This window comes from Trichomycterus rosablanca, chromosome 7 (assembly GCF_030014385.1).
Source record: "Trichomycterus rosablanca isolate fTriRos1 chromosome 7, fTriRos1.hap1, whole genome shotgun sequence".
Taxonomy (NCBI): domain Eukaryota; kingdom Metazoa; phylum Chordata; class Actinopteri; order Siluriformes; family Trichomycteridae; genus Trichomycterus; species Trichomycterus rosablanca.
In genome coordinates this window covers 35635155-35651985 of record NC_085994.1, presented here as the reverse complement: position 1 = coordinate 35651985, position 16831 = coordinate 35635155, and the positions used below count along the sequence as shown (strand labels likewise).

Genomic DNA, 16831 nt, shown 5'->3' with positions numbered 1-16831 from the left:
AACAAGTCCATCATAACACCTTCACTCTGCTCTGCTGGGTTTTTCCATGGCGTCAATTACGGCCTGGGCACCAAGGGAGGAAAACAAAGAGGGAGAGAGGGAGGTGTTAGGCTCCTAACTGCCTGTTTATCCACCAGCTTTGCTGCTTTTTGTCTCATCAGGAATCCTGTAGGTGGTGCGTTGTTACCTGTGGAGGCGTGTTTAGTGACGGTGAGCCAAGCTGACTGGTTGGCTTGGCCTATATAATTGGACACTTTACAAATGTACTCCCCACTTTCCTCCTCCGTCACGTTGTACAGCGTCAGAACCTGCGTGTCCGAGCTGTTGACCCCAGAGTGCTGCGGAGGTCAAACATAAGTCAGGGGTCAGAACAAAGCTGACTGAACTTACGAGTCACATCGACGGTTTCCGCGGTGACTAAACAGGGATGAGAGGGAACAAATAAGCAATATCCGCTTCTAAATTAGATGATGATCGTTTTCCGAGGATGGGTCATATTTTCCTTGAATGCTGTTGCCGTGGATCGTTTTCAAGACGATATTGCCACCTTAGATAATATCGTTTGGTAATGTGATGATGGAAAACAAGTGGCAAACAAAGGTATATGAGGAACATTGAGATAAATCTTTAAAGCAAACAAGCAACAATAAAAAACTGCACGTGGAAAGAATCTTAATTAATGAGCCCTGTTCAAATGGGATTAATTTATAGGGGGTGTCTGTAATGATATATGTGCTGCTTTGCTCCATGATAAAACCTCATATCCATACGGCAATAAATTAATTCAGGATTAATTAATTCCCAAGATGGCTTTTTGCAGCCACAACAATACAAAACAGGTGTAATAAATCAATTATATAGAGAAGATTATATGCTTTTAACTTTGGAGAACAATTCAGGGAAGGCCCTTTCCTGTTCCAGCATGACTGTGCCCACGTGCACAAAGCAAGGTCTATAAAGACGTCAAGAAAAGCTTCAGTGGCCTACTCAGCTTCACCGAACAGCATTGGAATGAACTGGACAATTAATTGAGGCTTTCTTGACCGACAGTGCCCAGCCATACAAGGGCTCTTTTGACTGAATGGGCACAAATTCCCACAGACATGCTTTAAAGTCTTGTAAGAAGCCTTCTAGAAGAGTGACAGTTGTTAAAACTGAGAAGATTACACAGTGGTCACTCTATTTTGATACCATTTGTTTTTCCAAATGGGATGACTGACAAGATCATGGTGTCCAAATACTTTAGGCCATATACTGTATGTTTTATGCATTATTATATAGAATTAAAGCAAACTTCTCTTTTTCTTTTAACAGTCTGCCAATACATGTGCATCTCCAAAACTAATTAAACTAAAATTAAGAAAGACAGACCAGTTTAGATATGGTCCTGTTATGGTCAATCAGGATGATAACAATATTACAGTAGCAACAGCTCCCAAATTAAAACTAATGCCATCCGAACAGGATTTATTATGTATTATTTACAGTATTTAGGATGACATTATTTTGATGACAATAAGACATAAAACAGTTTTTAGGAGAGAAACAAAGTGCTGCTATATAACACACTTAATAATTAGTAGTTTCATGTGCATTTACCTGGGTATTAACCTTTAGTTGACCGTAAGCACACCAGACCTAAAACACTTCCTGACTTGACACTGGATTTTATGTAAGAATGAATCATTTGTGAATGAATCAGGAGTCAATCCCTTTGACAAAGCGCTGTCAGGCAAAGTAAATACATGCCCAGTGAATCAAAGCGTTCTGAACACACAATATCACATTGCGTGTTTCAGGTTGGCCGTGTGTAAAAGGGTTCAGCCCGGGATATTGTACATAAACCTGCATGTGTGAATGTTACAATGCCGTGCCATTACCGGTAAATGAAATCTGGTATTTACACAGGTTTTGAGTGTGAAAAGGGGCTATTGTGTTCCATAGGTGTAACTGTCTATAACAAAAACTGGTTATATGATCCTGTACATGTCGTTACACTACACTGGTATTTGTCTGGAAAAACATTTACTATTATGATGAGAAGCATCATTCTGGGCGCTCTGTTCATTCTTTGCTCTGAATGTTGCTGCTTTTTTTTGCATTTTATTGTACTTTCCTATATGTAACAACCTATATGTACCTGTTTTTTTAATGGCTTAGGGGTTTCTTGAATGAGGATAAGCATCAAATATACTGCAAAGAGCTGTAAGCAGGCAAATCTGGTGCATTAGTGCATAAGGAAGACATATAAAATTAAAATTAAATACATTCACAGTTGGAGACTTCTATGGCCCGCTAAAAAGAAAGCGCTGGAACATATTTAGACTGTTTTTTGTTGTAAAATTTGATGTGTAATTACAGACTTCAGAGTATAATAGAATGCAGCAGTAACTCATATAGTTAGTATATACACCGATCAGCCATAACATTAAAACCACCTCCTTGTTTCTACACACACTGTCCATTTTATCAGCTCCACTTACCATATAGAAGCACTTTGTAGTTCTGCGATTACTGACTGTAGTCCATCTGTTTCTCTGCATGCTTTGTTAGCCCCCTTTCACGCTGTTCTTTATTGGTCAGGACCGCCACAGGACCACCACAGATCAGGTATTATTTGGGTGGTGGATCATTCTCAGCACTGCAGTGACACTGACATGGTGGTGGTGTGTTAGTGTGTGTTGTGCTGGTATGAGTGGATCAGACACAGCAGCGCTGCTGGAGTTTTCAAACACCTCACTGTCACTGCCAGACTGAGAATAGTCCAACCAAAAAAATATCTAGCCAACAGCGCCCTGTGGGCAGCGTCCTGTGACCACTGATGAAGGTCTAGAAAAGTCCTGTGGGGGTCCTGACCATTGAAGAACAGGATGAAAGCAGGCTAAAAAAAAAACATGCAGAGAAACAGATGGACTACAGTCAGTAATTGTAGAGCTACAAAGTGCTTCTATATGGTAAGTGGAGCTGATAAAATGGACACAGTGTAGAAACAAGGAGGTGGTTTTAATGTTATGGCTGATCAGTGTATATATATATATATATATATATATATATAGTATAACACATATAAGTTAAAAGTGAGCTGGTTTTCACCTTTAAGACTCTGACGTTGGGCACCCCATCTTCTCCCACTTTGCTGCCGTTCACCTCAATGTGTTTGAGCCACTGGATGTGAGGCTGAGGATCACTGAAGACTTTACACTCAAACTCAACATCACTGCCCACCACCGCTGTACGGTTAGCAGGCAGACCCGCCTGGAGGATGGGTCGATGTGGTGAACGCTCTGAAACACGCACAGAATAAAAGTGATGGTCAAATTACAGTCTGCTGAAATGCTTTTAAAATCACCTTCTTACTAAGGTAGCATTATAACTTAGTGGTTAAGCCTTGGCTCCGTGAGGTGGCACGTATTTATACACCAGCCACACCAGTGCAAGCTATCTGTATCTTTAACCATCCATTATAATCCTTAAATATCATATCCTGTCTCCCACACTATGCACACTGACCCCATCATTTAAACATCCAAACTGCAACACAGCTCAAGACGTGCCAGACCAACGAAAGCGAAGATTAAATATTTGGGTCTGATGTATAGTAAATAGGACCTGACTGGGTCCTAAGGTCCAGATCCAACCAGAGGGACACATTGAATTCTAGCAAAACTTGGTCAGACATCCTAAACAGCCAATAGCAGCTGAAGAACTTGGGAGCTTGTAGTTTCTTTTTTTTAAATCTATGTGTAAGCTCAATTGAAAATCTCTAAAGCAAGAGAAAATATAACTTACTAATAAGATACCTGGTATTCAAAGGTGCTAAAAACTATTTTGGATAGTATTTGTAAAATTATGCATCACTCAGGTATTAATTACCCAATTGAAAACTACTGGACTATGCTACACTATGCAAACATTAATTGTTTGTTTATTAGGATTTTAACATCATGTTATACACATATAAAAATATGTGTATAACTAGTAAAACATGTATAGGCTTATATGTGATTTGGTATTTAAAACAATTAAGAAAATATAGAAATAAATGATTGTCTTTAATGGTATTGCTGCTTGCACAATGGAAAATAACTGATACACAGAATAATAAAATTTTACTACTATTGTTACTGACTACAAAATCTGGCATCATGACGACTTTAGTAGAAAGTGCAGGGAGTATAAAGAAAACAGTCTGGACTGTGATGAAGGAGAGGCAGCTAATGAAGCGTTGTGTCTGGAGCAGGAGCACGCCAGCACGAAATTACACTGCAGTGCCTTTTCTCACTCTTGCTGAACGCAGCGGCGCCACAGATTACCCCGTCTCAAACCAAGACCCGAATATGATAAGGGCTGGGTTTGAATATGCACGTGTAGTTTTGTGTATAAGAGCCAAAAACTACATAATTAATGTCTTATTAAGTTGTTGCTCTCCTGCCATGAGCCACCAGAATAGTGTTAATGTGACTATAGATTCTGCCCCAGTTATTTTACTTTGAATGATTTACATCATTTTTATTTGGGTTTTACACCAATTTATAGACCTGATTGTGTCATTTACTGCATGGTTGGTGTTTAGTTCTTTTTTATTTCTTGTTTCTATTTGTCCATTCATATTTTTGTTTTCATTTTTGTTACTGCCAGGAAATTTAGGATTGCTCTCATGTTTTCTTTTTACATAGTTCTTAAACCATCTGGTGACCCTTCAAGCCCTGTGGAAAGAGCACTGTAATCCTGGAAGAGACCACTCACATCAGGTAACAGGAGCCATCATATTATTCAAATAATCGGCCAGAGTATAGGTGCTTTGGTTTGCAGCAACCGTTCCAATGTAACATAAGAATCACTATATGGGTTTTACGTTCAGGCTGGTACTGTTGTCTTAGTGTACACTACACACAGCATATGTTGCCATGTTTACCATTTATGTGTCATTTTATGGCACGATAGTTATGTTTCTGTCTGCTTATTTTATTTTATCTTTACAATTTGATTCTAAATTAAATTTTCATAATTAGGGCTGCAAGGTAGGTCAAGACTGTTCTTGCTACACATGCCATAAAACACATAAAATACAATGCTAAAATACAGAAGTCTTCTCAATCCCTTCATTTCACCCTATTGATTTAATAAAGAGGTCAACTAGACCTGCTCAGCCTTTCTCTACATCTAAACGAGCAGACTGGGATGTTATTGACCGTACAGGACGTACTGGAAGCATTTGCACACATTATGTATATTTAGTCGCCCTTGAGTTAGATTTTTGTAGGCGAGTGCCCGTATGCATTGTTTTCTTTAGGTAATGCCATGGCCTGATTTAAAACGTTTAAATCGCTGACCTTCGGTGTCCAAAAGGGGTGTGGATTCGATTTATGGATCTTTTGAGAGGTGCGTAAATCTTATCTGTCCAAGCCAATCAGCAGCAGGGATCTAATTTATTCCAAATATTCTGACTTCATCCTGTTAGAAACCGGTAAGCATGTACAGTCCATCTTTCCATTGTCATGTAATATGCATTATTTTCAAACAGCACGAATGTGTCCTTGACATTAGCCGGCTATTAAAGCGCACACGGTTTAAATGAGCCACCATTACATTACATTACATTACATGCATTTACTGCAGTACAGCAGTGGCACCCATTAACAGTATTGAACAAACACGGCATCATTTACATGCCACACACATTTGCATTTGATCAACCAGTCAACGTGATGTGTAGCTTCTTTAACCTTTTCTTTAAAAGAACAACAACCGCCTTACAAATGAGGTGACACTTTAAAGGGACGAGGCGATTCAGTGATTTAAAAAGCCAGACAGGACTTAACAGGATTAAACGAGTCTAGTAAAACCCGTCAGTGGCGCATATTTAATCCTGCAACACGCATGCAAAACAGTCGGCATTATGCAGGGAAACAAAAGCTGCAGAAAACAGGTTAACTCACCAACGACGTCCAGATGGTAGGTGTGGTTAATGCTGCCATACTTATTCTCCACCAGGCAGGTGTAGTTGCCTTTGTCTGAAGGTACAACTGATTCCATTATGATCGACCACAAGTGTTCTCGCACCTGCAAAAAAGAGAAAGAGGATTTATTTCATTTGAGATGAAACTTCTTGTGCTGTCTTCCTACACAATGTCTTCTGCAGTGACTGGATTTGCAAAGTTCATTGCCCCTAGTTTATTGGTGGAGGAAAAAGTGTGTAAATATGCACTTCTATACACGTCAATGTGCGTTTTCCAGTTCACATTCAAAACGAACAGGGCCAAGACCAAGTTCTTGAAAGCATCATGTAATAGTTACATTCAACATTAAAAAAAGCACTCTGCAGCTCTGCCATCAGCCGGCGGGAGCCTACACAGACACACGATTGGCTGTGTGTCTGAGGGACAATGGTTGAAACCATGGCTGAAATCGCTGGTCTAAGTGTGGTCTCTATAGCACAGAAGGTGCTTGAAGCCTAGTGGTTAGGGTACTGGACTAGTAATTGAAAGGACGACGGTTCAAGCCCCACCATGGCCAGGTTGCCACTGTTGGGCCCTTGAGCAAGGTCCTTAACCTTTAGTTGCTTAGACAATATATACTGTCACACAATATATAATGTAAATGAGGGTGGCTGATCATGAATAACAGTGCGTGGCTCTTTACATGCGAAATTGCGCTCTGTAAGAAGCAATCAGCTGTGCGTGTGTCGCAGTTCGACACAAATGAATCGGGTGTAAAGGGGCTGTATAAACAGCTGCATAAAATTTAGGCTCTAATGATTATAAGGGGGCGCTCTTGTGGTGCAGCAGTAAATTCCACTAAGCCACTACTGCTGGGATCCAGTTCGAATCCGTAGAGGTGCTATCAGCCAGCTGGGTGTCTACATGAAATCATGATTATGCCTTGTGGGGGGGTTGAGGAACTGCAATGGATTGCCGCCCTGTTTGGTTTGTGTTATCATATTGATATAATATCATATTGTAATATGATTGATATAATAAAAGGTAGTTCCGAAAGCTGGGACAAGTGTGTCCATATGCTGAAGTTGGACAGAAGGCTCAACACAGTCAATCCGACATCCGATCAAGCCTGAGATAACATCAGCACGCCTTTAAACAACCCTAAACTACACACTGGAAAAACCATTTTCATTTGTACAGATACTAATCTCTATTCAAGCAAACGCCAAACAAAACATTCTTTACACTTGACTGGATTATTTTTACTACGTTAATGACAGTTCAGCCAGAAATGACAACATTCTACTTATTTCAAATACGCTCGATCAGCCGATCAGTGTTCAGTGTTTAACTTGTGGGTTTTTTTTCCTCACTGGGGATACAAGACTGAAATCTGAGCGAGCAGAGAGAGTAAAAGAAGAAGACAAAAAAGAAAATGGGAATATAAAATAAATGAAATGGATACGGAGCATCACATGCATGTTTATCAGCATGAAACTCGCTGCACCAGGCTGCAGAGGATAGCTGTTGTGTTCCTACATACTAAATAGGGTACTACATTAGATTTAGAACAATGGAGAAGTTACTAATTTGAGGACGCTGTAGTGTAAAGGACAGAGACACAGCTCTTGAACTGTACCCGTCTGCTTTCTCAAGCTGGCCCTCTATTCCAAACTTTAGACATCGAGAGCATCCTGGCTAACTGGATTGTAAATTTTATGTTTGACTATTCCGATAACTTAATTCAGTGCTTTACCAAAGCATTATCCTGGTCTGGGTGGGTCTGATTCATTGGGCGAAAGGCAGGAAAGGCAAACAGCTCGAATTGACCGGAGAGAACATGCAAACTCCACACAGAAAGCACCCTGGCTGCCCGGCATGAGAATCAAACCCAGGCCCCTCCTGCTGTGAGGCGACAGCGCTACCCACTGCGCCCTCGTGCCGCCCCATCCTATAACCTTTAATTTTCTTTGCATTAACCATTTCAAAGGCATTTCAGACGTCAGATCTGCAAATAAAAAACTGACTTTAATACTTGGTTCTCATTACCCAGTTCTTGTTAGGTAGAAAGATGAAGGGGGTTTAAGTGGGTTATGTTGAAATAGGAGTTATAGCAGTTCCAGCTGCAGGAGCCCAGATGTGTTCGGCTACACGCTCAAACATATGGTACGTCTAGCTTTCTTTCAACATAAGCCTAATGTAAATGAACAATAGAGCCGCAGTCTTGTTAAAATTAAAAGGAAAAAAAATAAGGAAAGAGGTAGAATTGAGAGAAAGGGTGGGTTGTGAAAGGGCTCATTCATAAAAGCTGGCTGCCCCTTGAAGGTGCCCCTGGACACAAACATTAAACACACACGTAGGTAGCAGCGGTTTTGAGCGTGCCCATCTGCAACTATTTAGCAAATTGTGTGTATAGCATGAAATACTTATTGTATGTGTGCACATGTGTGTAAAGCCAATATTAATGACCATGGGTTTAAAATGGGATGTTCAACAAATGTATTTATTTTTTCATTAGGATTTTATCGTTACGTTTTACACACTTTGGTTACATTCATGACATTACAGGTAATTCCAAACTCTACACAGAAAGGACCTGGGAATCGAACCCAGAAACTTTTTGCTGTGAGGCGACGGTGCTACCGGATGTCCGTTAAATTCATGGTCAGGTGTGTAGACATTTTTGGATGTACGTGCACATATGAGCGCGCATTTGTTTGCGAATCCTCATGAGTGTATACCTGCGTGTATACCTGCAACTGAGTGTGTATGTGCGTGTGCGTGTGTGTGTACTAGCACATGTGATGTACTATGGCAGGCTGAAACACAGTCCAGATGGTAAAGTGTGTATGGCCTGAGCCAGAGAGGAGGAAGAGGTTTAATGCCTCCCAGCTGGGAAACACCTAAATGAGAAACACAGGCACGGCAGGGCCAGAACCGCACGGCTACACAGAACACCCCCCATCCCAAAAAGAAAAGGAAAAAAGAAAAGAAAAGAAAAAGACGCTATAATCCAGCACCACCAGCAAGCCAGACTTCTAAACAAAGCAGAGCTGGCGTGCTGTTCCTCATTAAGACGAGACCCGGTCCTGGTCCGCACCAGAACGTCTCCATGGAAAACATGACTCATGTCTCATGCATCGTTTTATATGTGACTGGAGACTTAAATAAAATTCAATAACTTGTGTGGGCTCTGTCAGTTTATTAATGTGGTGACAGTAAACAGTGAGTGTTTTGAAAGCTTCTGAAACTTCACGTTCTGAATTATTAAATATTGGCACACATTTCTATTTTTTTATTTTTATTTTTTTTCACTTTTTCCCCCCAATTTTTAACCCCATTCTAGTCATATCCAATTACCCTGATTATGTACTCTATACTGGTTCAACCCCTTGCCGCTGACTGAGGACGCCACTCAACCGAATTGCGCCCCCTCCGGCACGCAATCGGTACAGACTTGCATTTTACACCCGCACGAGCCGAGTTCATACACCGAGAGACACTGCGCATGGAGGGTCACACCCCCCTCAATGTTATTCCTCAGCCCTGTGCAGGCGCCGTCAGCCAACCAGCAGGGGCCGCAGTTGTACCAGTTAAGAGGACCTATGCTCCGACTCTACCCGCTAAGCCCATGAACAACAGCCAAACGTTGTTCATACTGCCGCCCAACCCAGTCGGAAAGGTAGAGCTGAGTTTCGATACGATGTATCTAGAAACCAAACTCTGGTGCACTAGCGTACTTTACCGCTGCGCCACCTGAGCATTTCTTGACTAGTAAAACTAGAGATTGCATTTCCAGAGACACGGAAAGTCAAAGATACGAATTTATAATTGAAGGTGTCTGGAAGAATCTATAAATCAAACATAATAGAAAATCCACTTTGCTACACCAATCTTAGCTTTGGCACTACTTGAATAAATGCTTACATACCTACCATGAGTACATTTACATTTGCTGCATTTAGCGAACGCTTTTATCTAAAGCGACTTACATACAATTACCACTGAATACAATTTGAGCAATTGAGGGTTAAAGGCCTTGATGGAGGACAACAGTGGCAATTGGTGATGCCTGAACTGGCAACCTTATGATTACTAGTCCAGTACCTTAATCACTGAGCTACTACTGCCCATGACCTGCTGCTTGAGGAGTTTTCAACTATCAACAAATTTCAACAAGTCACTGGTATGGGTGCCACGACCAGCCAGTAGAGGCCGCAAATAAAGCAGCAAAGAGAAACCCTATTGTCCATCCTCCCACTGGAAGAACCAAATGGATGAGGTTGATAGCACAGATGAGACTGAAAGTCAAGAACTCAAAATTTCAGTGCCCAAATTAGCACTATTTATATTGTGGAATTAACTTATCATTAGGACTTCCTAAGCCTGTACGTGTAAACACAGCTGGTCTGAAACTGAGGTCTGCCTAAATGAAGGAAAGTTAATCCCATTGTGGTGCAAGTGGAGCAGAAACCTAAAGCTTCCAGGTCAGACATACTACATCCTGCCCTGCAGGCCTGATATTGAAGACCTATTGTGTTAGCGAAGACAGGTATTAACTTTCATCTAGCGCAGGTGTAAATCTCAACCCCAGTAGATACAACATAAGATGAACAGTACACCCTACTATCCCTTGCATTAATGGGACCACTAGAGCACCAGTGTGCAGGTATTACTTGCGTGGTTGCGTGCATTTTTAGCATATTACAATGCAATGAGTCGGCATTGTGATCTATCCGCTCACTTGTTGTCTTATTGTAGTTATTGTTCAATTATCGGTGGGGTAAACATTGTGCAATTAGAGCCCTGTAGCAGATTATAGTCAAAAGTTGTACAAGTTTGCAAATGTACCCACATACGAGTGAGACTTGCTTTAGGGATCAAGCAGTTAGATCTGTACCGTTCTCTTGGTGCATTTCACATGTCAAGAATATGGTAAAAAAAAAAAGGTATTTTTTGTAAGGTTTACCTTGAACCCTCCAATCCTCTGGTCCCTCTTAAACTCCTTGCCGTTCTTCAGCCACTTGAGCGTGGGTGTTGGGTTGCCATTGGCCGAGCATCGGAATTTGACGGTCTTGCTGGCTGGGACGGCGTGGAGCTTCTTCTCCATCTTATCAGGATGAGCCCACACTGGTACCATGGCTGCAGAACGAGAGGCGGCAGAAGCGTATCAGACCAAAAAAGAAGCAACTCAGATAATAATGTAATAATATTAATAAATAAAAAACCATTTAAGAAACAGCAGTAAAATAACTGTCTCTAAACAATGTCCTTTTTTACATCCTAATTTGGATATACCCAATATCTCTGTGCACATTTGCCAGATGCACAATACCTCCGCTGGCCAAGAAGGAATGTAGGCTGGCATTGCTACATGCTTTCTCTGACACATATAAACACACCAGCTGCAAGTTTACACCGGCCAGCACTGATTTCCCACAGAGAGCCTGAGCATGTACAGACTTCCACGCTTCGCTCTTCATATTCTGCCACCACTCATGCCAGGCCTTGACCAGTACAAATTATTGTTGCAACAGCAAGGAGGTGAATCCAACCTTCCTTCCCTCAGACATGACCAGTTGTGTCTGCTCATCACTTGGCCTGGCGGTGGACTAAAGCAGGGTTTTTCAAACACGGGGTAAAACAATATGGGTCACAGAGGACAATAATAATAATTAAATAATAAAGCTGCTACTGTTGGACCCCTGAGCAAGATTTCTTAGACCCCAGTTGGTTGTATAGCATTCTGTCTCGATGACATGCTCATCCAATAAATACTGTAAGTGTAGTACAATCCAGACAGTGTAAATGCATCAGCCAGGTTTAGTAAATCAGGGATGGAGCTCATGTATGCTACAGTGTTGATATTTATGGATATACAGTAAAGAGCTGTAAACTCACGCAGCATCTCTTGGCTGTTCGAGAGTAACTTCTGGCTGCTCGACTGCTTGGTTTCCTCTGAAGAAGACTCGTCATCATCATCATCCTCTGAAGAAGCCAGGGTATCTACACAAAATACAGCAACAAAACACAAAGTGTAAGAAAATTTACCTATAATACCACACAATACTTTTCTTAGCTTCGTTTCCTTACACGTGGAGTTGACGTTGACGTTAAAATACTCTGTGTGGTTTCCTGCAGGGCTTCGGGCGAAGCAGCCGTACAGTCCCGAGTCGGCTACTTCCACTCCTTCAATCTCAAGCTGGTCATTTCGTAGACGAGTGTGTTCCCCGTTGACGAGGGGAACCTGGTCTTTGGTCCAGCTCACGTCTTGAAGCTCGTCGTCAGCCCTACACTTCAGCTCGAGCTTTTCTCCCTCGTATAGTGTGTATGCATCTGTTTCCAGCAGGGCAGCTGCATGAAACACATGAACAGAACGCTTTAGATTAAAAGCTTGAAAACGTAGGAGTCATATATAATGAGGAAAAATTATATTATAATATTTCACCTCATTCAACATGCTGTCACAAAGAATTTTATGTATTTTAATTTTTTTATTGATGGCATATCAAGGTCATAATAAGAATATATATTGGGAGGACAGATACACTTAACACCCCTCCCCAATATACTGATGAAAACGTATAAATAAACAAATTCCACTTACTAACACAATGGTGTAACAGAAGCTACATAGCTCACTTCATGCCAAAAAATATATCTATGATTAAGGTTTATGAAACTGATGAAGTAAAAGTCTGGATGTAACAGAATCATGGAACTTAATAAACATGTTATTACCCAACTATGCAGGTAAAAACCAGTCCCATTATGTTTCAAGTTGAAATTAGAACAGAATCGTAGCTGAAGTCTCTATGCCAAGGTGGCGAAGAAAACCCAAAATATTACCTTAACCCTTTAATAGTCTGCCCAACCATTTGGGTAAAAATACTTGGGTCAAAATCTGTATCTGCTCCTTGGTTGACGTGTTAAACTTAACAATATTGGTAGATGTTTTTAAGAAAACAGCCTTTCTAACCTTGATGATGAAAAATAATCCATAAAAGTTGCATCATTTATCATTTTTGTGATCATCTCAACTGTTTGGTAGAGGCTCATTAAAATACTGTGTGCACTTGTAAAAAAATATTAATAGTTTGTTGTTGGTTTATTCCCAAGAAACCAATAAATGCAAAGAAGTAATCGGTAATTCTTGGTGAGACCAATAAAGGGTTATTGAAAAATTTCCATGTGGACATGAAGACCAAGAACCACTTCACTAAAAAACAGCCAAAACTGTTCATAGTCCAGCAAATGTCCCTTTGCAATGGGCTTATAGGATGCTGTGAACAAAAAAAACCCTGCCCCAAAATTTTGACCAAGGTTTGTGACTAATCAAATGGACAAAGACAAAAAGCAAACCTCAACTGCGCTTCAACTGACCTGTTTTTTGTGTTTGGGTTAAAACTATCCAACAGGTCAGTTTAAGCGTTTCTTCAAACCATGGCAGAAGACCACTGTTCCATGTTCGTTGTAATGCCTACAGTTAAACAAGCACTATTCGTATGGGCAAATGGAAGTCATTACTACTATTTATCATTTATTTATTTATTTAACAATTATTCATTGATCAATTGCTAATTAAGCACTAAGTACTATAAGCACTAATCAAGGTACAGACACATTTTTGTTACAGATTGCTGCCATGATTTGAAGACACCTTTGTGTGCCTGGCTTGTGTTTCCAGGATCCATGACCTCAACCTGCTAAACACCTTCCTCACAACCCTGATTCTGCAGAATCAAATCTTAGCTCGAATTAGTCAAGGGCCAATTGGCAGCCCAATCCCAAAAATGGAGACCAAATTCAATTGTAGGCTGAATGCGTGTGTGTTGGGGTGGGGGTGGGGGGTGTTGTAGCAGGGACAGCCATCTGAGTCCCACCATTCCTGATAATACCAAGTGGAGAAATATCTTCTTTTCTTAAGGGCAAATGGGGATGGTAAACACAATAACACTGAAGGAACAACAAGCCATTTTTTATTTCTCAGCTGGCTCCTGCAGAGTCAATCTGCCCTCTTAGGGGCAAATGGTTCTTGTTGGGGTTCCAAATGTCACCCTGCAGGGGGTCTCTTCACTCAGCTCTCCTTATAAAAGTCTCACTTTAAATGGGACATCCTCACGTGAATTGCTAATTGTTGCTGCTTGAATCACAATAGGCAAAGGTGAGAGTCTCAGAATAGCAACACAAAAAAAAAAGCCAACTGGTCTGCATTCAAATGATAATTTAATACTTTTTAATTAAATTGTGGTGGATTTACATAAACATGGAGCTTAATCTGTGATACAACACTGGAGACGAAGTTTAAATTCTATTCAAGAACCAACAAACAACAGTCAACTTATCTTGAGTGTTAATCTGATTTAATACATTTGTCATGTCAATTGTGAAGCAAACCTTTTAGCTATTGACTCATTAATCATTTAAATGTATATATTTATGGAATATTTTGACTTTTGTTTACAATTAAATAAATCACCAATATGTAAGTGCCCAAAATACATATAATAAACCTCCAAATTCAAGCTAGTAGCAGTTATCAGCAGTAAGTCAGCTAGCTAATATTAATTTTATGTTAATGTAGTAAATTTTTAAGTGGCTAATAATTGCCACAGATTCACACATCATGCTGAGTGAGCTGTTATAGAGAAATGAGTGCGTCCCAAACTGAATATTAAATACCACATAGCTAATTGAAGCACAACCTTTTGTGTTATTATAACTCTGACAAACAATGACAAATGCAAGCTAAGTTATTAGCAGATAGAAATTACTTTTACACAATTTAGGCTGTTAAGACAACAAATACAAAGTCTGATATCAAAATCTGATTTCCACTCTAAAAGTGAGCCAACGTTTGTTTGTTGGCAGTCAGCTAGATGGTCTTTTCTCTCAGATCTGATGTATTAGATTGGATTTTAAAGTGGCTGGACAGATGATTGCCATGTGGTTGGATGTTTATCCCAATTTGTGCCCAATATTGCTGTCATTGACCCAACAGAACTGCTAATGTTAGCCTTTAGCTTTTGCTACATGGCCGTTTTAACTAGTTTTACAAAGTGCAATACAAAACAGTTTGAACTCTTTACATTAAAATGCACATCACACCCACCAAACCCCAGCTTTCGATTGGCCGTTAATGCGACAACAATTCCGTCCTCTTTAGCTTCTATTAACTTTCCAAACAAAGCATCCCGAGTCCAGAAAGCGAGACGGAGCGAGTCAGACAGACTAAAAGAGAGAAAGTAAATTGGAGGCCTGTAGTGGCAGGTTTTTGGGCAGAGTTACCATGGTGACCCCAGCAGGGCCTAGTTAAGGTATTTCCTGCTTGCATGTGTTGAACAGACTACTAATCCCTACAGGAACAGAGGGGTTATAGGGGGGGCTGAACTTTCCCTCGAAAACACAAGACAGATATTGACTGCAGTCAGAAACTGAAGTCTGTATAAAAATTGCGTGGTATTCGTCAATCCAACAGCTTTTCAGTTCCTTTCTGTGCTCGATAAGCACGTGTCAACATTCCAGTTTTACTCCAGGTCGCCGACAGGTCATAAAAGAGTCCAGTAAAAGCACAGCATCACTTTGAAGTGCTACAGAATCGAGCCACTGCGGCACAGTCTTCCATTTCCTTCTATTCCAGTAACACAGACACATTTTCCAACTGCCCGAAGGCCAGAAATTCCTCTTGTCGTATGTGTTTGTATCACAGTGGCAGGATGACCGTATCTCAGATCTGACCTCTGCATTGGGGTCAACTGTCAAGCACTCCAGAAATGCCTCACATCATTAGCGGTAGCTGTTTGCGCAATAATCGGAAACATACCGAGTTTGTTTCTGATGGCAAGCTTGTGGTAAAAGATTTTAATATCCTGTCGTCCTAATGCCAACAACGGGGCTTTTAATTGTGACTGGCTGAGGTTGGCAAACCTCCAATCATACATGGCTTTGACATTTAGCCCCCAAGTTATTGTTATGTGCAATTGTTTTAAACTACATTTCAAACCAATAGAAAAAAGCTAAGCCTTTGAACCATTTACAAACACTTAAAATGCTGACATGTAAAATGTCACTATTTGATATACTGTATATATATAGCACTTTTTAGACATTGTCTCAAAGCAAATTTACAGAATCCAGGACTGACAGACCAAAAACCACTGTTGAGCAAGCCAAGGGCGACGCTGGCAAGGCAAAAACTTCCTTAACATTACAAGAAGAAACCTTAAGAGGAACCAGACTCTGCAGAGACCCATCCTACTATGGTAACAACTGTCACTCTGACTTAATACTTGCGAAAGTAAGTGGTTTTGATAGAAGTTATTGTCCGAATACCTTTTGGTCTCATAAGACTTTTAAGTGATTCCTTTTAATTTAAATGTATGGAATATGTCTAGTTTAAATCCAACAAGACATATGGGTCGTGTGACACCATTTCCACTACAAAATCTAGTGGTGGTAGCATCACATTGTGGAAATGCTGTTTTGTAGTAAGGACTGACAATCTGGTCAGGAAATATTTTCCACTAAGTGTCTTTAGGTTTAGGTTATTGGGTAATGCTGTACACTGTTTTTATTGTTGTGTACAGCAGATTTGTGGCTGTTAATGAATCTGCTTCCTTCTCAGGTATCAATAAAGTTGCTCAAGCATTAAAGGACTGAAATTGGATGACAATGGCAATTCCACCACACAGATCACACTATCTAATGGGACTTTTTAAATCCATGATCCCACTTTAAGTGATTGTTTTCATTGCCAAGTGACCCATACTATACCTGTGTTACCCTTGTTGACCAGGGACCAAGCATACTGAAGAAAGCCATATTGATGAGCCAAGAAACAGTGCAGACCACAAGTAGTTAAACAGAATTATGACTGGAGTGAGATAATACAA

The 16831-nt window shown here is 40.5% G+C and overlaps 1 protein-coding gene across 1 annotated transcript in view; it reads right to left on the bottom strand.

The window, feature by feature from the left end:
- Positions 1-16831, bottom strand: part of fgfr1a (fibroblast growth factor receptor 1a) — a 50474-nt gene that overhangs the window by 14302 nt on the left and 19341 nt on the right. The window contains exons 3-7 of the mRNA XM_062999311.1: positions 12033-12293; positions 11841-11945; positions 10909-11081; positions 5940-6063; positions 3094-3284 (exon numbers count right to left, since the gene is read on the bottom strand). Of these exons, the coding sequence (XP_062855381.1) occupies positions 3094-3284; positions 5940-6063; positions 10909-11081; positions 11841-11945; positions 12033-12293 (854 nt within the window). The remainder of the gene's footprint in view (positions 1-3093; positions 3285-5939; positions 6064-10908; positions 11082-11840; positions 11946-12032; positions 12294-16831) is intronic.